Source organism: Equus quagga, chromosome 2 (assembly GCF_021613505.1).
Source record: "Equus quagga isolate Etosha38 chromosome 2, UCLA_HA_Equagga_1.0, whole genome shotgun sequence".
Classification (NCBI taxonomy): domain Eukaryota; kingdom Metazoa; phylum Chordata; class Mammalia; order Perissodactyla; family Equidae; genus Equus; species Equus quagga.
Window position 1 is genome coordinate 92,552,052 of NC_060268.1, and position 23,572 is coordinate 92,575,623.

Here is a 23,572-nt window from a genome sequence, read left to right on the forward strand (position 1 = left end):
GCGGGGCCCAGGGCAGGCGAGGCCGAGCTTCCTGAGGTCTGGCAGGGCACAGCCTCACAGTCCCCGCAGCCTCCAGGGGCCGTAGAGCCGTCGTGGTGGCAGGTCCCGACGCGGGGAGCGGGCAGAGCAGCGAGTCTAGACGGCCGTCAACGCTGGGGGCGGATGGTAGTGGCGCGAGCGCGCCTCGGGACAATCCCTTAACCGCGGGCGGGGCGGGGCGGGGCGGGGCTTGGCCGCAGCCCCGCATTTCCGGGGACGTCGCGCCGGACCGAGGGTGTTCGCGGGGACACTCTGGGTCCCCAGGGAGGGCGTCGGGCAGGCCCGACAGCCGGGACGAGCCTCTGGACGCTCCGGGAAGACAGGCCGTGCCGCAGAGGTGGCCCTGCTGTGGGCAGTGGTCGCGCGTGGGCCGTGACACTCTCAGGTAGGCGCGGGGGGCAGGGCGGGCGGGAGACGCGGCCGGGGGAAGAGGCGGACCAGGGCGGGGCCAAGGGGGCAGCCCGCGTCCCCACCCCACCCCCGCCCCACCCCACCCCCGCCTCCTGCCGGGCTGGCTCCCGAGAGGGCGCCACCTGCGAGCTCTGATGGGCACCGGCGCCCGCCACGGGGGAGCCTGTTGCCATGGCAGCGCAGGAGGCTGGGCCCACGTTCCCATGGCAACCCGGGGCCCTACTCCGAATCCTTTTGGCTGTGTTCTGCAGCAGCCCCAACTCCCGAACCTGGAACCGAGAGGCGGGAATCCTTGCTCGGGAGGGAAATCATTTGGAATTTGGGAAAGTCCTGGGCCCCTCCTCAGAATGGTCATGGTCGTGACCTTTGAGTTCGGCTCTTTGTCATGGCTTCTTCTCTCTAACTGACAGGGCGGATGCCAGGGTTAGCAGGGAAAGGACCTTCGGGACTGGAAATGAGGCTGCTCTAGTGGCCTCTCTGGAGCCATTGCGGTCTGGCCAAAGGACTCAGGAGCCCAGGGTCACCTGAGGAAGGTCGTCAACCTCTGTTCACATTTCCGCACCTGTGGTGTATGTCATTTGACTTATGAGTCACAAGATTCTCGTAAGGGTCGAATGCCGGAGGGACAGGGAAGCTCAGAATTGAAAAACATTTTTTGTTTTTCCATAGATGCTTTAGAACTGGAAGAGGTTTAGAAATCCACCTGGCCCCACCCCCTCGTTTTCATAGGAGAAACTGGACCCAGAGAGGTTAAATTACTTCCCGAGATGACACAGTGAGTTGGCGGGAGGGTCAGGATTTGAACCTAGTCCCCTGACCTCCAGGCCATGGCTGTTTCCTTTGCTGATTATTCTTAGTGAAGCTTAGGGAAATCTGGGATATGTCTCCTTGCAACTGGGGCTTAAACTTTTGGTGACACGTGATCTAAAGATGGGGACATTGGCAACAGGTGAACTAAAGATGGAGGATGAAGGCTGAAGCCTTGGGGAGAACGGAAAGAGCCTGCCTCCCTGGTGTGTGGGTCCCATGCCTTGGGGCCCTTGCTTTAGTGTAGTGTCTGACAGGATTGCCCGATAAATCCCCAGGAGCCCAGCATTCAGCAGCTCTCCTAAATACCATCTCTTTTGAAGCCAGTAAATCTGTTGAGACTGTCTGAGCAAGAAACCCTTTGGCTGCCCTAAAGCAAGGAAGTGGGACTTCCCATACCAGTGAGGCGCCTTTTCCTTTGAAAAGGATAAGAGGAAGGCAGGAAAGAAATCCAGGAAGGAACACTTGAATGAATCATTGGGAAATGATTTGAGACAGTCATCTAGAGCAGAAAACTCATGCATTCATTTAGTAAACATTTACTGGGGGCCTGCAGGCTCTGCACTCGGGCTGGAGATGAAAAACCTGGGTTAGGCAGGCCTGGTCCTTGTAGACGGGAAAAGAGGGCTGTGATGTGTACATGAGTATTTCACTACAGCACAGCGAGTGCCTTAATGGAAATCTGAGCTGGGTGCAGAGGGAGCCCAGAGGAGCAACTCCAGAAATTAGGTGAAAACGGCCCGATTCTAGCCTGTGCCATCTGGGAGCACTTCTGGAGCTCTGCCAGGTTGGTGCTGGAGACAAAGGAATGAGTGAGTGCAAGTGTCTAGAGAAATGTGGACTAGGATGGGTATTCTCTGGAAAGAAGAGTTTTAGGAATCCTGATGAACTGTGAGCTCTGTGAAGGCAGCAACCACTGTGTCAGTGACCTTCAATTTCAGCAATGCTAACAAGCAGCGAGTGCACAAGAAAGATTTGTTGAGTGAATAAAAGAAGGAAGGAAGGAAGGGGAGAAGGGAGGGAGGGAGGGAAGGAGAAAGGAGAGGAGAAGGGGAAGAGGAAGGGAGAGAGGAAGGGAAAGAAGGGGGAGGAGAAAGGATGGAAGGGGAGAGGAAATGGAAGCAGCTGATACTGTCAAGAGGAGGATGGCTATAGACAAACCCTGGGTGAAATTCTAACTCGAGATGCCTCTGTGGGCTCTGGAGTCGGATCCAGGTTCTGGTCCTAGCCCTGACTCACCACCGGCGTGACCTTAGCAAGTCCTTGAAGCTCTCTGTGCTGCAGTTTCTCATCTATGAAGTGGGAATACAGTAATTCCTATCGAGCTCTGTTGTGAGAAGTAAGCGAATGATTGACTGTAAAGAGCTCAGCACGGTGCCTCACTTAGAGTAAGTGCCCGATAAATGTTAGCCTCATAAATGTCAGCTTTGCTTTAGGTGGAATAGTTTGCCAAATAATTTATGTCAAGTTTACATAACTACCCCAAAATGAGGTATAATTTCTTTTTACCTGATAAAGGCTAATTTTGAAAGTTCCCCATGGTTGCAGATTAGCATACGTCAAAGAAATGGTTCTGCACCTTTTTTGGGGGTGGGGTGGGGGCAGTCTTTTTGAAATCAGATGAAAGCTCTGATCCCTCTCATCAGAAATGGCATATCATTCTTGGGGTTCACAGCTCCCTGAAGCCCACCCTGGGGGTTACGGGGCTCCCTGCTCTGCTCTGCTACTCACAGGCTCTAATGAAAGAACTAAGACAGCATTCACAGAAGCGTCTAGGAGGAGCGAGGTGGGTCTGCTGCCTTTCAAGGGGTTTGTGGGGTCCCTGTGGAAACCACAAGGTGGAGAAGCTGTAGACACGCCATGCAGCTGGGTGGGTCAGGCTCCAGTGGGTCAAAACCTGATGGCATCCTCCAGCCCGACACTCACTCCCAGTGCATAGACAGTGCTGCCAGGAGGCATAGGAGTCGCAGACCTGGGTGGCTGATGTGCAAAATCCTCATCCAAGCGTGGATCTTTGGTGCCACCCACACACCAGCTTTCTGCAAGTATTGTCTCCTGATGTCATTGCTTTAGGATGGCAAGTGGGCATACAGCCACAGGTAGTGCATTCCGCCCTCTACCCTGACAAAGCAGAGTGACAGTGCAGTCTTTGGAGCTGCAAGAAGTCAGTGGAACCCCCCCTGCCCCTCCCCCACCACCCGGATGGGCTCACCTGTCTCCCCCCACTCTCTGTGGACAGTGCTGGATTCAAGAGCAAGGCTCTCCGTCTGGGGAAAAGAGTGGCAGCCACCAGGTGACCTGAGGTGACTGGGGAACTACAGGGGTCAGAGAGCCCCTCCTCTTTGGGAAAGGAGAGCCTTGGGCCTCTGGAAAGGAAAGTTAGTTGCTTGGGGTGGAGGAAGGGCACCGGCCCAGGCCTTTCTCCCTTCATGGGGCAATGGCCAGGGGTCTGGGGCTCCGAGTGGGATTCAAGGAGGAAGAACTTGGTGGCAAATGGAGAGACAGAGTCCCCGATTTCTTGGGGTCTTGGAATGGAGGGCCTTCAGGTCTGATGAGCCAAACTGGAAACCAGAACTCTCTCTTAGACTGTCACACTTCTTGCTCCCCACCCTCACCTGGCTGGAACATCTACCTGCCACCTGTGAGTGGCTGCGGTGGTTTCAGAGGAAAGAGTCGCTGAGCAGTCATTGTGTGCCTCTGGGGTGACAGGTGCCAAGCATCAGCCAGGCCAGTTACCCATGCCCTCTAGGCCCCTAGGTGAGCAGGCCTGCAGGCACAGGCAGACAGCCCCTCCTAAACTTGTGTTGGGGCAGGGGAGTGACAGTGGCATCTTCATGTTCTACCGTGTCGGGGCGGGGAGAGGCTGAGCCCTGCTGGTTACACCACAGCCCTGTGGGGCAGGGGGATCACCTCCCAGGGAGCGGCCAGCTCAAGCCCCAACAGGCCCCAGCGGGGGTGGCACTGGGGCGGGTGGCGGGCTTTCCGCCACAGCGGGCGCACCCGGGGCCTGGGCTGGGCAGGCCGGTTCCTTCTCCTTGTGAGAGTTGCAGCCTCAGCACTTGGTTTTCAGGAGGCAGCTTAACCTGAGCGAAGAGCCCAGAAGGGGGTCCTCAGGGTCAGGTACCTAAGATGGTTAAGTTATTGAGGTCACGGCAGCTTTCAGCCAGGGGAGGTGAAGTGAGAACATAACAAGCGTGGTTTTGTCCATGGAGCGTCACTACATACCAGCGCTGCCCGTCACTTTCTACGCCCCCTCTCGTCAGTTCTCCTAACGGCCCCAGGAAGCACCGTTGGTCTTCCCATCTCACGGACGAGGAAGCTGAGGTTGCGAGAGACGGTGTGGCTCGCTCACAGTCCACAAAATAATGGATAGGCCTGAGATTCCTCTTCTGACAGAAGAACTGGTGTGCCTGACCGCTGGACCCTGCCACTTCCCGGACCGAGAAACACAAGGGACCCACGGAGGGGAAGAGAGTTTGGGGAACAGAGATGAGACCGTTGACATTTATTGGCAGACCCTGGTTCAAAGCTGCCTGTAAGATTTGAAGGCAGTGTTCGTGCCAGCTCTGTGAGTGCCCTCTGCTGCAGAGGGCACTGCCCCCAAAAAAGCTCCCAGCCCCCAGGATCTGGAAGTCATTGGCTGATTTAAAAGCACACACAGGGTGTGCCAGCTGGTGTGGCTTCCTCATCAAAATGTATTGATGCTGCAGCTGAGCTGCTGCCCAGCCCCTGGAGGAGACACCAGCAGCGTGCCCAGCCAGGACAGGGTGGGGAGCTGCAGCTGCAGGTTGGCATGAGAGGAGGGCTCAGGGCTACGAGGGGTGGTGGCAGGGGGCCAAGGCCTGGGGAGCTGGGTTGCAGCCAGTGCGTGTCTGTGAGGCCTTGCTGGGCAACCTGCCAGCCAGAACCCGGGAAGGGGAGGAGCTTGGGTGCTACTCCAGGAGGGGGTGGCGGGACCTTCGGGTTCAAGCTCCGCTGGGCTTGGCAGGAGGCCCCTCCCCTACAGCCAGCAAACAAAGCAGCGACTCCCCGAGTAGAATTGTGGGAGTCAGGGAGCCAGGTCCCCCCGGGCGGGGGGGGAATGAGAGCAGGCAGCCAGGCTGGGGGCCACCTGGCAGGAGCCATGCATGCCCAAGGGCATGGCCAGCCGGCCTGGACCTGGGCAGGGGCCGGACCTATAGATGATTAATGAGTATTGATTGCTCAAGAGGCCGTCCGTGGCCCGGATGGAGCATTCCACTGCCCGCACTGCCCCGCGCCTGCGTTCACCGCCACCTTCCTTGAGAAGAGCAAGTTCGAGAGGCAGCAGGCACATGTGTTCATTTGCTCTGCATTTTTAGTCATGCTTCCCTTTATTTTCTCTTTCTCTTAGAGCCTTTCTTGTTTCTCGTCATCCTCTCCCTCTTCTGTAGCTCTTTTCATTTATTTCTTCTTCCACTTGACCCTACAGGTGAGTTTTTTTTTTTTTTTTTAACATTTTGGCCTCTGCTTTTTTCCCCCCTCATGATAACAGGTATAAGGTATAAATTGATCTACAGGAAAATGCACAAATCTTAAGTGTACAGCTCGAAACAGTTTAACATTTGTATACACTTGGGAAACCGACACCCAGACCAAGAGACAGAATATTCTCGTCATCCCTAAAGTTTCCTTGTCTGCCAACGGGCCATGTGACCCCTAGTCTGACATCTCTCACCAGAGGGAAGTTGGCTCTGGCCTCTTTGTGGGTCTCCCTATGCACATTTTGCCTCTCCTGGTTGCATCTTTGTCCTTCGTGTGTGTGTGTGTGTCTGTGTCTGTGTCTGTGTGTATGTGTGTCTGTGTGCATGAGCGAGAGAACCTCAGAGGGAGGCGGCTGAGGATGGGAGGAAGGGCCGGGACTGCGTGAGTATGGATGGGGAGAGGGGGCCTGGCTTGATGATGACTTCATCTTGCTGGCTGGGGGCATGGAGGAAGCGCTGCTCTTCTCTTGTCTCTTTTTATACTCTCTTTCCAAGCCGCCCCCTGAGCTCTCTATAAACACCGATGTTCTGGCCAAGAAAGCCTTGCCTACGTCCAAGAGTGGCAGAAGGGAGTGGGACACACAGCGTTGGCTTGGGAACCACTCTTGAGCCCACAGGCAGTCAGCTCAAATGAGGTTTTTCTCTGTCAGTCGTCCTGTTTTCTCCAGTCAGGGGAGAACAAATGAGCACAGAACGGAAGAGAGTGGAGCCCACAAGGGCCGCCGTGCTGTGCTGGGGGTGTGGATCGAAGAGCTTTTTTCCAGGCCAACAGTTGGGTCCCTCGTTTTGTCAGCCCTGTGGAGTTCCTACTGGGGTGCCATGCCAGGCAGTGGGGGTTCCATAGAAAGACCTATCACTGTCTTCAAGGGACTTGCCACCCAATTGGCATTAAGACGTACCTGAAGCATTTGAGCAGCCGTGAGCAGGATATAATTAACCACCAAGCGAGGCTGCACCAGCCCCTGCCTCCTCTCCTTAGGGAGGAGCACAGCAGTCAGACAACCCGTGTGTTGCCAAGATGCTAGGGCCAGCCAGCCTTCCTGCCATGGAGGTGCAGGCCCTCCACAGATACTAGCTGAGCACATGCCACTCATCAGGCCTGTTCTAAGCAAGAGCAGCAAGCAGCAGACAGAAGGAAACGCTGCAGCTAGCACCTTGATTTCAACAAGATTCCTTGTAATTTTTTTTCATAATATTCTTACGGATGATAGGGAGAAATGTGAGCCAAATAGCGCACGCAGTTAGGACGCTCAGCCAGCTGTTCAGCCTGCAAAGGAGACTGATCAGTTTCAACCCTGAGGGAAGTCTCTAGTGGCATCGGGCTCTGTTTTTGGCCCTGACTCACTCAATTTGTTCCCCCATAAATTTTCAAAACACTGATGCAAAAACACCCCTAACTTTTCTATATTAACCAGTTGTTAAAATTTTGCCACAGTCGCACCCACACTCTTTCTAATACACACACATTTGTTTTTGCTGAATCATTTGAAAGTAAGTTGCAGATGTCATGACCCCTCACCTCTGCAGCCCTCAGCAGGCATCTCTGAAGGACAATGACATTCTCCTGAGACCGTAATACAGTTATCACACCTAACAAAATGAACAATAATGCCATAATGTCATCTAATACACAGTGCATGTTACAATTTTCCTAGTTGCTTTTTTTTCCTGGATTCAATCAAGGTTCGTATATTGCATTTGATTATCTTGTCTTTTTAGTTTCTTAACCTAAAATAATTCCCCTGGCTTTTTTTGCCTTTCACCAGATTGACCTTTTTGAAGAGTCCGGGCTTGTTGTCTTGTAGAATGCTGGATGTCTCTGGTTGTGTCCTCATTATCAGATCTGGGTCAGACACTTCTGATAAGAATGCTACCAGGGCTGATGATGTTTGTGTATTTCTTATTGCGTCCTATCAGGAGGTAAACGATGTCAGGTGGTCCCAGAACTGGTGATGCTGCTTTTGACCACTTGCTTAAGATGGGGGCCGCCAGAGCTCCCCCTTAGAAATACGTTTTCCCTTTGGTGATTAGTGAGTCATCTGTGGGACCGCCTTTGAGACCTCGTTAATATGTAGTTTCCTGACAATCCTCCACCCAATGGTTTAGCATCCATTGATTATCTTTGCTTGAATCTAGATGTTCTAAATCTCCCATTTCTTCTACATTTACCAGCCAGCATTTTTCTATAAAGAAAAGCTTCCTTTCTACCCCTTCTCTTTCTCTCTCTGTGTTTCTCTGAGTTTCACTTTGGACTAATGGATTATTCTCTTTTGATGCATTAGAATCCATTACTTCATTTTTGATCGTCCCAAGTCCTTGGTCATCAAGCTGGCCCTATGTCCTTTTGACATGACCCCATTAGTTTTTAATCACTTCCTGTTTTCTGGCCTAACAAAATGTCCCGGCCGCACCTTGTACTTTCCCTTTCATTCTCCCCCCCCCCCCCGCCCCAGGACTCCTGGTACTTTTTATCGGACAGTGGCATTTAGAAACCAACAACTGGGTGCTAGGTCTGCTCACCCAATATTCTTATCAACGCCTTGAATAAAGGCTAAGGAATGCTTACAAATGTACAGATGACTCGGAACTGGGAAGGGAGCCTGCCAAGTGTATGATAATAGAATCAATATTCAAAATGACCTCAATAGGATGAAATCTGGACCAGAACCAATAGATTTAAAAGAGCTCAATACAAAGTCCTGTGGTTAGGTTGAAAAAGCGAATTGCATAACGTCAGGTTTGGGAGAAATCTTTTCTAGACCACAGTCGATAGCAGAAAGTAGCTCTGGTCATTAATTGACGTGAGCTAGCAGTATTCCGTGACTCTTAGGTTGCGTTTGTTCATTCATTCACTCAGCCAGTCCTTACTGAGGGCCTGTCACGTGTCAGACAGGTTCCAGAGGCTTGGGATATGTTCCTTAACAAGCCAAGTAAGCTAAAATCCCTGCCCTCCTCAGTCTGAATTCTTGGGGGTGTAGGGGTGGGTGGGGAGTTCAGACAGTAAAGCAAATCCACAGCAAATAAGCACATCACAAGTATGTTAGAAGGTCATAGGTGCTTTGAAGGAAATATCTCAGGGCAAGGGGAGTATTGGGCGAAGTTCAGGTTCTTCAAGAAGGTGATCTTTAAGCAAAGGTTTGAAGGCAGCAAGGGACTCAGTCATTTGGCTCTGGGGGAAGAGTGCTCCAGGCAGAGGGAGGAGCCGTGCCAAGGTCCTAACCCCGAGTGCTTGCAGGTGTGCCTGGGCGGGGAGAGGGCAGCCGTGGAGGATGCAGTGGTGCCGGGAGTGAGGATAACAGAGGGCCTTGCCGACCAGTGTAAGGTCTTTGGCTTCTGATCTGAGTGAGACAGGGAACCGCTGGAGGGTTCTGAGCAGAGGGCTGCCATGACCTGACGTTTGTTTTGACTCTCTCTGGCTACTGAGTTGGGAACAGATTGCAGGGCAGCCAGCGTGGAGCAGGGAGACCAGTCAGAGGGCCCTTGCAGTAACCAGGAGGAAGAGGGTGCTGACTGGGAGGTGCTGAGTGGTCGGATTATGGATTTGCTACTGGATTGGACGTGAGCAGGGAGAGAAAAGAAAGGAGTTCAAGTTTTTAACCTGAGCAATTTAAGATGGACCAGCCATTAAAGGAGATGAGGGAGGCTCACACAGATGGAGCACATTTTGGGGAGTGAGCGGGGAGAGATCAGGAGCTTAGTTTGGGACATGTTGAATTTGAGATGCCTGTCAGACAAGACAGCCAAGTAGAAGTGTGATCCCATTTGGAGTTCAGGACAGACGTCCTGGCTGCAGATAGACGCTTGGGCATCATTGGCTAAAGATGGATCAACACCATTAATAGAAGCGAAGTGTCCAAGGCCTGGCCAACGCTAGAACTATGGGTGGGTGGTACTGCCCACGTCCCGTGTGGAATTCTGTGTCCAGTGCGGGAGCCCGTTTAAAAGGGGTGCTGCTAGCCTGAGCCATGCCCAGAGGAGGGTGTCGGGATGGTGGAGGTGCAGAAATCATGGAGTATGAGGAAACTTGGCTGCAAGAGAGCAGACCTGGGATGATGTGGGTACTGTGCCCACCCCCTGACAGCCACCCTATGGGAGAGGATGTGGCAGGCCCTAGGGGTGGGATGAGAGCAAAAGGTGGTGGGTCATTTTGGCTGGGGGTGAAGAGGAACTTTCCTGTGATTGCAGCCAGTTCCTAGAGAAGCTGCCCCCGCTGCCGTGGAAATGACTAGCAGAGGTTTTCCAGCTCCTTTTGCCTTCAACTACAGGAAGTACATTTCCCTATGATCCTGTGCACACTTAGGAAAAGTGGAAACAGGTTTCCCAAAGCTTATTTATCCTTTCTATGATCACTGCATTTTGGTATTTTCTATTCTGTTTCTGTTTCTTTTTTAATGCTGACAGGGTTCCACTAAATTGATTTCAGGACCCACTAAAGGGTCCAGTCTGCATTCTGAAACCCCTGGTCTCAGCAGAACTGAGCTCCACCCCTGAGGATGTGAGGAGCTAGAGGGGTTGGGGGTGAAGGATTCCACTCCAGCCTTAGGGAGCGCTTCCCCCGGGGCACGTGCAGGTTGTGGAGAAGGTCCCACCTCCTCGGCAGTACGTGAAATCCTATTATCCCACTTAAGCTAATCTTGCCCCACGCCCCCTACCCAAGGTTCGGGCTTCGTGTGGACAGAATTCTAGCCGTGGACGACCCCTAGACTAAGGCCGAGCCTGCAAGGAACGCCGGCCAGGCCCTAAGGGGGACTGACCGGTGCAGAAATTAGACTTCGAAGCACCCAGCCCCGGCGTGGGCGCGAGCTCGGCCCAGTTCATCTGGTCATGGACAAGTGGGTGCCAGGAGCGTTAGCAGGGGAGGCGGCGGGAGACCGAGCCTGACCCTCACCGGGCGCACAGTGGAGACACCCCCACGTTCTCCCAAACAGACGCCTTAGAGGGTCGCGGAGGAGCCGGAAGGGGGCGGGGCGGCAGGGGGAGGGTCTGAGAAGTGGGGGCGGGGTACTGGGGGTCTGCTTTCCTCCGCGTCCCGGAGGCCTCGGCGGCTACTGATCCCGGGCTTGGCCCCCTCCATGCGCGCCCCAAGCTGGGTGCACCGAGCGGGCGCCCCTCGTACCTCCAGCGCCCGGGAAGCGGGAAGGGGGAAGGGGGAAGGGGCGGGTTGGGCAAGGAGTGGAGCAGGGAGAGGCAGGACGAACCGCCCAACTTCCTCCTTCGGCCCCTCCCTCCCCGCTCGCGGGCGAGCTCCGTCCGAGCTGGGCGGCGGGGCCAGCGCGCGGCAGCCCACGTGAGCCCGCTTCCCACCCCCAGGTCCGGAGGCGGGGACCCGCCGAGCGACTTCGGGGCGGAGCCGCGGCGCGCGAGTCCAGCTGAGCCACCTGAGCCAGAGCGCGGAGGCCGCCGTCCGAGTCCGGCGCCGCGATGGGCCGGGGGAGCCGGCCGCCTGCCCCGCGGGGCGCGCTGCTGCTGCTACTGCTGCTCCTGCCGCCGCCGCCGCTGACGCGGGCGCTCGCGCCTCGGATCAGTCTGCCGCTCGGTGAGTGCGGGCGACGCCGCGGGCGCGGGCTGCGGTCGGGGGAGGGGAGGGGAGGCGGCCGGACAGCGCCTCGAGCCGAGGTCGCGGTGACAAAGGAGGGCGGGAGGGAGCCTGTCGGAGGGCTGGGGTCCATTAGGACCCCTCCTCCTTTCCAAGCGCTGCAGGGAGGGAGGGCGAGGAGAAGGGAGCTGTGGCGCCGCGGGCCCCTTTCTTCCATTCTTTTAATGGTCGGGGAGGGGGTTTGTCGTCCCTGCTCGCCCCTTGGTCGGGCGCCCTTTCCGCAGTGGCAGCCCCCCCCCCCCCCACGCCCCCGGTGCTGGCTCCCCGCCGGTCCGCCTGCCCATCTGCTTGTCTTTGATGCTGACCAGAGCCAGCCGCGGTGCCGCCCCCGAGGGCGGCGCGGGGTGGAGGGGCCGTGCCCGCCGTCCCGTAAACACTGGGGTTCTGGTATTCTAGCAAGTCGCAGCAGGACTCGGGAGCCGCGGCGGGCCCGGCGCCCCATCCGCCCTCCCCACCCCTTTACTCTGGCGGCCGGCGCAGTCCGCGGCCCGGACGCGGTGGGACTCCCCGATCCCGGGCACCTGGGAGCGACTGGATAGGGCTATGGATAGGGCAGCTCTGGGCGCCGAGACTCCCAGGCCCCGGGAGGGACTCCTTCTGGGAGTGACCCGGGAGTTTCGTCCTCATTGGCCGGGCCCCTCGCCTGGTGAGCACACCTGCTTCTGTGACCCCTCCCTTTCCGGCCCTCAGCTCGCCCCTCTCCTTGCCCCGTTTTATCTGGTTGCTTCTTCAACTCATTGAAATCAGAGGGACCTTGATTCTGAACCCATTTCTACTGCTGGGCAAGCCAGTCCCTTCTCCCTGTGCTGCAGTTTGTTCATCTGTAGAAGGGGTGCAGTCGGAGGTATACAAGGCTCTCCTGGAGATTTCATGAAACCGGGTGTAGTATTTGCACACTGTATGTAGGTACTCAATAGATGTTGTTTTCCCCAGCCCTTTAACTTGTTTGTCACGCTGTGTGCATTAGAATAAAGGATATATAAATCAGAGGTTGCAGACTAAAACTGTGCCAGACTTCCTTCTCTTTACAGCATCCCCACCCCTAAAAGCATTCTGTTTACAAAAGCAAAGAGTGGCAGAATCCGCATTTAAATTAATTCAGGGCCCTGAGTAACCCTACCTGAAACATTGCGGGATAGTACTGAGAAGATGGCTTGGGTTCAGATCCTGCCTCAGTCACTGGCTAGCCTGGTGACCTTGAGCAAGCTGCTTAACCTCTCTGGGCCTCAATTTCCTCTTCTGTAAAATAGAGATAATAATAGCACCTATCTCAGGGTTGTGAGGATTAAATCAGGTTATGTTTGCAAAGTCTGCAGGACGGGGCTCGATGCATAGGCACTGCTCAGTGTTAACTATCACTGTTGTGTGTTGAGCACAGGCTCGTTCCAGCACATCCTGCACAGAACTGGGGTGATTCTGCCCCGGGGGAGGGGGGGCGGTGCTGGTTTTAGTTTGACCTCAGCCCCTTGGGTGCTCCAGCTGGTTAAGTGAGGATAAACAGGTGTATCCGGCCCCAGACCTGCTGCCTTGCTACTTTTTCTGTTGTGGCCACGACGCCTTTCGCCCTTAGACCCTCTCGGCTTTGGGAGAAGGTGAGATGAAGTGGGGACAGAAGCTCCGATGGACTCCACATGTGGCCCTGGGAAAGCTGGGCCAGCTCACGGGGCTGTGCCAAATGCACCAGGCCTTGTGTCCACCTCTGAAACTGGATGGGGACCTCTCATCGGGTGACTAAAAGGCAGAGCCAGGGAGCTGTGAGGAGGAACTGAGAGGACCTGTTTCGTGAGAGCTGCTGAAACACTTGGCTGTTGTTAGCCACCCGGCTGCAAGGCTCGGCCTGCTTCCACGAGTTCGTGACCCTCGCCAGGCCATGGGACAGGCTCTGTCACACACCAGCACCCCCTGCACAGGTCACTCGGTGCTGTGGTCTGGATGTCTGTGTCCCCCCCAAATTCGTATGTTAAAATCCTAACCCCCGAAGGACTGAGACACTCGGGTTCTCCTGTTAGTCCTGCCGTGGACAGCACACATCCTGCACACTGTGCAAAGGGGCCCGGCTGAGGGACTGAGAGGCCCTGAAATGCCGTCCATCCTCTGCTCTCCAAGCTGTGTTCTCAAGGCTGGGTCTGCCCAGAGGGGACCCCTTTTTCCAGTCCCACTGAAGCCCCGGGATAGTTCAGCAGCACCTCGACACCCGGACTTGTGAGCACATAGCCACGCTTCGCTGAGCTGCACCACACCCTGCAGTGCTCGCCTCACTGGGCTTCCTCTTGGCCCTTCAGACCTACTGCCCCCCTCCCATCTACATGCAGGTCCTCCCGGCGGGCTGGGAGCCCCAGAGGGGAATGCCCTGGTGCCTGAACAGGCTCAGCCTCCGAGCGTGGCTTGAGGTGGTTTCCTGCCTCATCCCTGGGGGCTTGTTAGATGTTCCTGGCCGTGTGCCCATCCTGGGCAGGCCCGCGGTGACCGTGGATGCTTGGCATGAGGCCCCAGGGCTGCTCCCTCACAGGAGACCACGCGCCCCCTTTCCTGTCACCTGCCCTCCCCTACTGAGTCCCCACCCACCCCCCTGAGGGTGTGGATGCCTAGGGACAGTGGGCTACGTCCGTGGTTTAAGACAAAGTCCCTGGACGTGGAGTGTCCAGTTTGCGCCTGGGTCCTTCCTATAGAATCCTTGTTTCTGTTGATCAGCAGCAGATTACTGGGGCCATCAGGAGGGGGTGTCCCACTTCTGGTCTCACTCAGTGGCCAGGAGGGGGCTCCAGGGTCAGGTGGACAAGCAGAAGCCTTAAGAGGAAGTTACTTGTCTCTGTGAAAGGAACGCTCCAAAGAAGTGTGTGGAGTTTTGGTTGGGTTGCGTGGGAAGCCGCGGTCTGGAGCTCCAGCACTGCACTGGTCAGGAGCAAGAGAGGTGCCGAGTGGAGGCGATGGCCCAGGTGGGTACGCTGTGCAGCTCAGTGCCTCCCAGCCTGGCCGGGTGGGAAGAAACGACACCAGCTCCCAGCTGGACAAAATCTCATTGAGTCCCCTCCCTTGGGCAATTAAAAGGCATCGCTCGTTTCCGCCGCCCCAGAAGTGCCTGGCTGGAGAGCTGTGGACACAGTGTTTCTAAACCGATTGGAAATCAATCCCTAGGCCTGCACACTGCAGTCAGCAAAACCCTGTTGAGCTGAGAGAACGGGACATTGGCCCAAATCAGCTGCTTGTCCTCGGACCCCACAGCAGGCACCCAGGGTCACGGCTGTCCTGAGAAGCCCCCGGTGCAGGCCGCTTTCCCAGTCTTTCCCTGGGTGGTACTGGCCTCCCTCGTCCATGTGGTCTCAGTTGCACGTGAGCATTTGTCTTCTGCTCTGTCCTGTGGTCCCGCATCTTCAGGGCCCTTCAGAGCCCAGTGGAAAGAGCTGTGACTGTGGGTGCCAAGAGCCCGGCCTTGAAGACTAGCTGGCCTCCCTTCCCACCTGTACCACCTCCCTTCCGGCCGCCTCTAAGCCCATTCCTCACATTGGCAAGACTCACATAGGAATGACAGCAGGGCCATCTCTCGGGGGCCTGAGAGGATTACGTGGAATAACGTATGTAAAGCGTTTGGCACGGGGCCTGGCTCGTGCTGCGTCCCCAGTAAAAAGTAGCAGCTTCTGTTCTCTGCGGTGGAAGTTTCTGCCTGCCTTGCTCCGTGAGGTTATTTGCGTCACTTTGGTAGACACTGAGCCAGGCTGTATGCAGGCCCTCTGCTAGGGGCCAAGACTCCCAGGCCAGGAACGAAGTGGGCAGCCCTCACCCCCTGTCCTGGGCTGGAAGACAAAGCAAGTCCCGCAAGGGCTGATGGAGGTCGTCCCCAGGGGTCCTGCTTCATTTAGTCCGCTTTTCAAGTGCTCCTGGTTCAGCTCTTCCACAGTCCCCTGCCCCAAGAACCTCCTCTGCCTGGGGCTGGACGGCACCGCTTCCTCCTCCCTGCCCCTCGCCCGTTCCGCTCTGCCCTCTGCATAACCTACATTCAGCTGGGTGTCGAAACGCCTGCGTGCCGGCCTAGCAAAACTCTAAGCTTGCACAACTTTTGGGGCACATCTGGATATACCTGCACATTCATCCTCCAGATAAGGGAGATGGAGAGGATGGCACCGGGCCTGGAGAAAGGGCTGGACACGGGCCATGTTGTCCATTACTCCTTCCTGTGGCCCCACCCTCCACCCCCATGGGTGCTCAGGATCGGTGGAGAGCGTCTTATGTGGACCTCCTGCGGGTGAGGGGGAAGAGGGGGAACAGAACGTGAGACTCCCGTGGTCTAGGCCGGCTTGCCCTCAGCAGCCCCTGCTGCTTTGCCCCCTGCCCCTTCTTGTTGCAAGCCCACCTCCCCGTCCTGGCAGTGCTCTCCTGCGTCCAGGAGGGAGAGTGGCTTACTCAGAGATAGCTATCTTGGGACAGATACCTGAGGTCCCATCAGGGCCCCACTCCATCTCCTGCCGTTCCCAAGCCTTTCCCCTGCTCCTCGCCCTGTGCAGTCTCCCTGGTCACTCTTTAACCGCCACTCCCATGCAACCATCTCCACTACAGGGCAGGAGCCAGCCTTCCAGCCCTCAGGTGGCACAGCTGGCCTCCTTATGTTTGTGTTCTAGCGTTCAGTGCCTAGAAGAAGGTAGAAGGTGAGGTGACAGATACAGAGCTCCTGTGGGCACCAGGCATTTAGTTGTCATGTTTCCACTACGTGGTAGATAGAATTAGCCCCACTTTACAGATAAGATAGCTGAGGTTCAGAGAGGGGAAGTATTCTGTCCCAGTCATATAGCTCTGCCCCCCAAGCCTGTGACCTGCCCTGCTCTCCATGGGACCTCTCTGGTCTGCACTCGTGGGTCCGTGTGAGAAGCCCATCCTGGCAGCTTAGTGGGGTTCAGAGAGGGGGGAGGCCTGTGACGAGGAGGTTCCAGTGGGGACGGTAGATAGTCCACAGAAACCTGTTATTCTATTGTAACTCCTAAAGAGGGGCCAAGTGGATTGACTCTCTGCCCCTTTTTGGCCCCCCTTACCCGTCCTCTGAGAGATGCTATCAGGAGGAGAGATGCTATCAGAAAGCCGCTCAGGATGGAGCGCTGTGTGTGCCGGGCGCTGCCCTTGGCCGTGGAGGCAGTATTGTTCCATCTCGCACAGAGGCAGGAGTGAGGTTCAGAGAGCTAACTCATATTGTCGAGGTCACTCAGCTAGAAAGGTTTGGGGCCAAGCCTTGGACCACAAACTCTCTGACTCAAGAAGCACATTCTTTCCGTTAGAACAGCTGCCTCCTGCTTCACCTGTGAAATGTGCAAAAGCAGCAGAATGACCCAGCTCAGCCCTTGAGTAACTGACAGGTTATATATTTCCATCTGGTAAAGAAATCTACTGAGCTCACTCCCTGGATGGGGCGAGGGATGCAACGGAGGCTCCTGATGACATGGCCACGCTTGGAGGTAGGGCCGACTTGCTCAGGAATCGGGTGCATGAGACTGGGGACCAATGTCTCGGAGATTCACCGACAGGAGAGCGGTCGCTGGAGCCAGCCTGGAGGTCTATTTTGTTTGGCCTCCAAGTGTTTTAGAAAAACTTTAATTAGTTGCTGATATTTAAAACTCAGGAACTTTCATATAAAAAGCCAGGTTTCCAGCTCTTCTGAAGAATGAAATGGCCCCCACTCCATTCAGCAGCCAGCATTTGGGGCTAAGGAGCAGCCACCCCTTCAGGGGGCTCCTGCCTCCCGGTGGCTGTACCCTCCTGCCCTGTCTCCTCTTCCCTGCACGCTGAGCTTCTGGTGTGGCCAGGGTGCTGGGTGTTTACTCAGAGCAAGGGTGGGGGGCATGGGTAGGGCCAATCCTGATTGTTGGTGATGCCCTAACCTGGGAGCGGGGCTTGACACTTCCACATGCTGCATTTTACTTGGTCTTCCCAGCAGCCCCACAAGGGCTCCCTCTCAGAGACAGCAGCTACTTTGTCCAGGGTTGCACGGCTGGTCAGTGACAAAAATCAGGGCTCACACACCAGCTTTGTGACTCCCCTTTCCGGTCCCTGTGGCCTCTGTCCTGTTTCCCTCAGCACTTTCAGCTGTCACACTTCTGTCTGGGCCCTGGGGCTCCAGGACTGAGCGGTCAGGGCTTTGGGGAGGGGTGGAGCAGGGAGGTGCTCAGACACATTCTTGCGTGCGAGCTTGAGGCTTCGGGACCTCCAGACTGCCCCCATTTGAATCTGGGGCCCCTCTCTGGACCAGAGCACCCCGAACTGGAGCTTAGGATTCTGTCCGTCATTCATTCAGTCAACAGATGTTTATTGAACAACTCCTTGGCACTCACCTGGCCAGGTGATACACATATAGATGAGACAGTCTTGATCCTCAAGGCACTTGGTGGAAGAAACAGGCACAGAAAGCCCATTGTCATCCAACAGTGTGGCCAGCGTACCGTGAGAGGTGTCGACAGGAAGTGCTGGGCGCACAGAGAAGGGCCCTCGCCCAGCTGGGGGTTTGGGAAGGGCTCCTGGAGGAGGTGAAACCAAGCTGAATCTCAGAGAATGAGTAGGAGTCAGTCAAAAGGAAGGGCATTCCGGGCAGGAGGGCTGTCTGAGCAAAGCCTGGAGATGGGAGGTGGGACCTTGAGTGGCAGTTTGCTGTCCGGTGTCCCTCTGTTGAAACGGGAGGGCCTGTGGAGGGGCTGGTGGGTTTGGGGCTTGGACATTGGGACGCAGTTGAGGGTCACACAGGACAGTGAGTCCCCAGAGCCCTCTGCTGCAGCACAGCAGCTTGGGGGACCCCGGGGAGAGGGTGAACCAGGAGGCGGGTTCAGGACTGTGGTAGGGGGGATAGTGAGGGGAATGAGTTTGGGAAATATTGAGGAGGAAGATGGGCAGGATTTGGCGATGGATTAGATGTCCTCTGTGGTTGAGGGAGAGGGAGGGAGAAATGTGACATCCAGGTTTTTATCCAGGCCGGTGGCGCCACACAGAAAGGCAAGACCCCCAGGCAAGGAGTGAGTCTGGAAGGAGGCGGCGGTGGCAGGAGCCGTGGAGGGTCTCCGCAGAGGGGGCTCTGGTGTGCTGGAGCAAGATCGGCACTGGGAGAAGAGATCTGGGGTTGCCAGCATCGGGATCGTTGAAGCGACGAGCATGAATGTGTGGCCCAAGGGCAGACCCCAGGGAGCAAGAACATTCAGGAGCAAACCCTGGAGAGGCTGAAGGGTGGCTAATAACGGGACCCTAGAGCCGGCGGCCCCGGTTCAGATCCCAGCCCCACCACTCTTCCCAGCTGGGTGACCGAGGGCGAGCTGCTCGAGTGTGCCTCAGTTCTCTCGCCTGAAAGACACAGGTGGTGACACCTGCCTCACAGCAGCCTGGCTAGGATTCCCCGCGTGAACCCATTTGAAGTGCTTAGTGAGCGCTACAGCATGGTAGCTCTTGCAGGGGTGGAGGCCGAGAAGAACAGGAGGGAGACGTGAAGTGACCCCTGAGACCGGTGTGGCAGACACCTCGAGGACAGGGGACCTCCACAAGGCCGCATGCCACCGAGGCCGTGTCCCTCAGCACCCGGGCTTGGGCAGTGAGGCGATGCCTGGGCCCGGGCGAGCGTGGGCTGGTCGAGGCCTGACCCCCAGTGGAGGAGCGAGTGGGAGGTGAGGAGTGGAGACGGCACCGGGCAGCTCTTCTCTTCAGGAATTTGGCTGAGGATGGGAGGAGGGAGGCACACAAATTTCTAGGATGGACATTGAAGGAGAATAGTGCTTTCTGGGAGGCAGAGGTCAGTGACATAGGACTTGCTCTCTGAGGAGATGGGGGGCTGACAGGAAGTTGAGGTTGTTTATGCCCATGGCCCCCATTTCCTCAGACAAAGGAGGGACCTCTGTGAGACAAGGAGGTGGACCCCAGGGCCGAGACCTCGGAGAGAGAGAGTGGTCGCTGGGAACAGCCAGCCCCTGAGCCGAGGGCCAGGGGAGCTGACCTTGGTCCTGGGAGGTGTGGCTGGAGGTCAGGTTCCCAAGGTGATGGCAGCTCGTGACACGTCCCAGATTAAGGGTCTGCTGGCCAGATGGGCACAAGGGAGAGGTTCTGTGAGGGGCTGGGGGACACCTGGTGATTCTGGCAGGGCCTCCTGGCCTGCTCGGTTGGGGCTTGGGGCCGTGGCAGCGGCCAGCTGGGAGGCAGGCTTCCCTGAGGGTGCCTGCCCCAGGAACGCTGGATGCTTCTGTGCTGGGGTCCCTTGCCTTCTTGCCTTTCTTGGTTCCCTTAGTCCATGGGGAGGACTTCTGGCACACAGACCCTCATCCCCCACCATCCCCTGCCGTGAGTTCCTGGGGACTCTGGCCTGGCACTGGCCTGGTGGTGGCAGGATTTGGCCAGCCGCTTCCGGCCCTTCAGCCTGCCCCTCCCCAGTACTTGGGCGGCGAGGAGGGAGGGTGTGCGGCCAGGTCAGCTGCTGTGCCCTGGTTTGCTGCCGAGTCAGCACTCATCCTGGAAGTGGTGCTCCTGCTGGTACAAGTGGGTCCAAGGGTCCTGTGTGACTCCCTAGGGAAGAGGTGCCCCAACAGGGCCTCCTGGGGAGGCTCCCAGGGACTTGTCCCAGGCCCAGAGCCCTCTCTGGGGACTTTGTGATTTGAGCTGAGGGGCAGCTGGCTGCCTTCCCCAGTGGGGGCACCTTCCTGGCTCCGACTGCACGGGGAAGCTGCTGTTTTCTGGCCTAATCCTGCTGGGACCTGTGGAGGGCGGGACGTCAGGGCCAGGTCAGCGTCTGCTGGAGCGCTGGCAGCCATGGTGAAGAAAGGTGGGGTGCGGCTCTGAGTCACAGCTGCTGCAGCTCTCTGGCTGGCCTGCCCTGGGTGGGGACTGCCCCGGGTGGGGACGGTGCTGAGCCGTATTCCTGTCTCACCTCAGAGAGCTCCAAGCTTCCTGCTGAGTCACAGGGAAGGGGCGAAGCTCTAGGTGAGGCTAGGGGCTGAGTTGTTGCCACATCACTTCCTGCTGGGAGCCCCAGGCCCCGGGGTTGGGGGCGTGTGGCCCTGCAGTGGCTCCGACATGGCCAACCCAACATGCCCTCTCGGAGGAGGCTTGGCTCCTGACAGCCCCAAGCCAGCCCCTGCCCTGCCTTCTTGGAGACCTGTGGACGCCACCAGCTCAGGCCTGTCCAGGTGGACAGGTTTCATTGCTCCTGGGAGAAGCGGCCACAGCCTCGGGCAGCCTGGCTTTCTCCATCCTGCGCTCACCCGCCTGGCGGGTAGTGGATGCGCAGGATGTCTGAGCAGCACAGGCAGCCGGGGAGCCCCCACGAGACACCCTCTTTGCCACATGAGCCTCACAGAACAGCAAGAAGCTAAGACTGACCCTAAGGGGAGGCAGCACTCCCAGGAAACAGAGTGCACAAACATGCCCTCCCAGTCACTTCTGCACAAATAGCACCCCAGAGCAAACACACAAGCACGGGCAGGCCCTGCAGTAGGACACACACACACACACACACACACACACACACGGGCAAGCTCAGGCCGGGCCCGCACAGACGTATGTGCAGTGACTGGAGACGACCCCAGGCACCTGGGTGCGCACGCAGGAGCGCCACTCGGAACACCACTGAGCAGGGACCAGCTCACGCACAGCGCACGTGCCTGGCACCCGCCCCGCCTCTGAGCTGATGCCCTCTGGTTGGCCATGAGACCCTGCGTGACCCCCAGGCCTGAGTTCACATCGCCCAGAAGGGGCTTTTTAACCATGAGGACGAGGGGGGCCCGGTTCTTCCAGGCAGCCCTGTATGCTCCTCGGTGGCTCTCACTGGCCTGGATTTCCTACAGGGCTTTTGGATTTTATTTTTGATCCACTTGAGTTTTGATCGCGTGCCAGACACCATGCCAACACTGTGCTAACGTGTGCACAGTTGTTTTGAGTAAGGCTCTCAGTAAATGTGAGTTATTATGTATATTATTATTTACATACGTAATCTCGTTTCTCCTCCTAACAAGCCTGTGAGGCAAGGTGCCATTATCACCCTTTCACAGATAAGGAAAGTGAGGCTCCAAGATGTTAATTGGCTTGTCCTGATGACAAACAGCTAGTAAGTGGCAGACCCAGGATTTGAACCTGGGTCTCTGACTCTAGAGTCTGCACTCTGACTCTGTCTCGTTGAGACTGCTAGTTGGGAAGTCAGCCCCGCTGACTAGTGCCGGTGAGGTCCACAGGGCAAGGGGATCGTGGGGCGCAAGGCCTTCAGGACGCCACGGCTCTGGGTCTGAGCAGCTCAGGGTAGAGGGACGAAAGAGGGGACTCCCCAGAATGGGAATGTGTGGCGTAAGGGGCCCCTCACCCACTTCTGTGAGGCGTTTTCTATCCCTCTGCCGTTTCACTGACTGTACTCCCAATGTGACAGGAGGAGATGGGGGGGTTCTTGAGCAGCTCGCTTGTTTGGAGGGCTGGGCTGGACCAGGGATGGGCGGCTGGCACCCTGGCTGCCCCCCAGCCCGGCTGTGCTCTGTCCTCCCAGATTTCCACCCCCTCCCAGGCCTGAGTGGGCTGAGCTGCCTCCTGGACTTGGCTTATCTCTGACCTTTGGGCCTTTCTGTATCTGGACAGATTCCAACCTGTCCGGACTTACAGACCCGCCCGCCTGGGGTGGCAACATCCCTCCTCTGCAGACAGATAAGCATTGGCAGATTTGAACCAGCCCCCGCTTTCAGAAAAATAAGGGGGGAACTGCAGTAGCAGTGGCCCTGGTCTCAGTGACTCCTCCGGAGACCCCTGTGGGTTTTATTTTTTCATTATCCCCATGATAAACGTATGAGGAAACTGCAGCTCAGTGAGATGACTGACGTCAACACGGCCCTACAGAAGGTTTTACACGGTTCTTCCCCACGTGTGGTTCTTGGACGTCCCCCTTCAGAACCCCCGGGAGCTTGTGACATCGCACCTCCCCAGGCCCCTCCCAGGTCAGCAGTGGCAAAACCCCCAGGGGCGGGCCAGCTCTGGGCTTTAGATCTTGCAGGCGGGCGACGCTGCTGCGTCCTGCCGTTGGCAGAGCACGGGCTCGGGGAGGAGAGCTCCTTTTCACCGTGGGCTGTGTGGACACTGCTTCGTCTCTCTGGGCGCTAACTTCTTCACTTGTAAACGGGGATCCCACAGTCCCAGCCTCAGAGGGTCATCTGGGCTGGTGGGGAGTTAAATCCACAACGTGTCTAGCTCAGCACCGTCTCAGGAGGTCCTGTGGGGGCCAGTGGGGGGTTCTTCCCAGGAACAGAGCACCAGAAGGTCAGGCTGCTTGTTCCAGAAGACTCATGAGCTCATCAGCACAAAGTACAAGCAACATAATTGGGCCCTAGTGTGCTGGGAAATTTCTTGGTTAGGAGAGGTCGGGGGTGAGTGCCGGAAACTTTCCTTGGGCCTCCCAGTGTGTCGAGTGCCAAAAGGAAGTGGTGAGGAGTCGGGAATTTGAGGCAGAAGACCTAGAGTCTAGTGTGATTCCGGACTATAGTTCAGAGAGGCCTTGGCTTCTCCAACCGCAGCTGCCCTGTGTGGTTTCAGGAGCAGAGTTTTGGCTCTAGACATGAGGCAGGACCTTCCCTGTGAATTCCCAGCACAGCCCCAGTTCTAACTCTGGTTCTAGAGTGATAAGCCTCCCAGCGCAGAGCCGCACACGTTCCCCCGTGGATTCCTGCACTGGTCACTTTATGGCACCACCTTCTCTCACCAGGAGACGTTGTGAGGAATGCCTTGCAAACTCCCTCATCCTGTTTGCTGGTGGGATGCTGTCCATCCCATATCCCGGTACATTTGCCCGGAAGTCCCACCTGAGCATGAGTGGCTAGGTAAAAAGCTTAGCTTCCCCAGAAAGGCTGGTGTGTGTTCCTCCTCTTAGACAGTAAGGACAAGGTAACTTCTTTTCCCTTTTCTCTTTGGCCACTGGGAGGCTCAGCCCTAATCGTGCAGCCCATCTCTGCTAACTGTGTGAGGACCTTATCACCTGCTCGTGTGACTCTGCCCTTCCCTTCTGGTTTAGATGTTTTCTTCAGATTTGTTTTTTTCCTCTGCTCCTGACTTTGGTCTGTCTGTTTCACTACCTTCCTTTGCTTGTTTCCTCACCGTTTGTGGAACCAGGCCGGGGGTATGTAAACACACTCACGGTGTGAACACACATGGAGCCTCCTTCACGACTGCGTTGTTGGCATGTGGCACTTTCTGCTTCCTCAGCTTCATGAGCCTGTTTGTGTGCGTGGTGGTCACTCCCTGGTCA

General features: G+C 56.8%; 1 protein-coding gene across 1 annotated transcript in view; it reads left to right on the plus strand.

Annotated features, from left to right (window-relative positions):
• Positions 1 to 273: 273 nt before the first annotated feature.
• The window catches only part of SEMA4B (semaphorin 4B), a 35,518-nt gene continuing 12,219 nt past the window's right edge, over positions 274 to 23,572 (plus strand). Inside the window, exons 1-2 of the mRNA XM_046652187.1 lie at positions 274 to 424; positions 11,070 to 11,295. Of these exons, the coding sequence (XP_046508143.1) occupies positions 11,181 to 11,295 (115 nt within the window). The 5' untranslated portion in view covers positions 274 to 424; positions 11,070 to 11,180. The remainder of the gene's footprint in view (positions 425 to 11,069; positions 11,296 to 23,572) is intronic.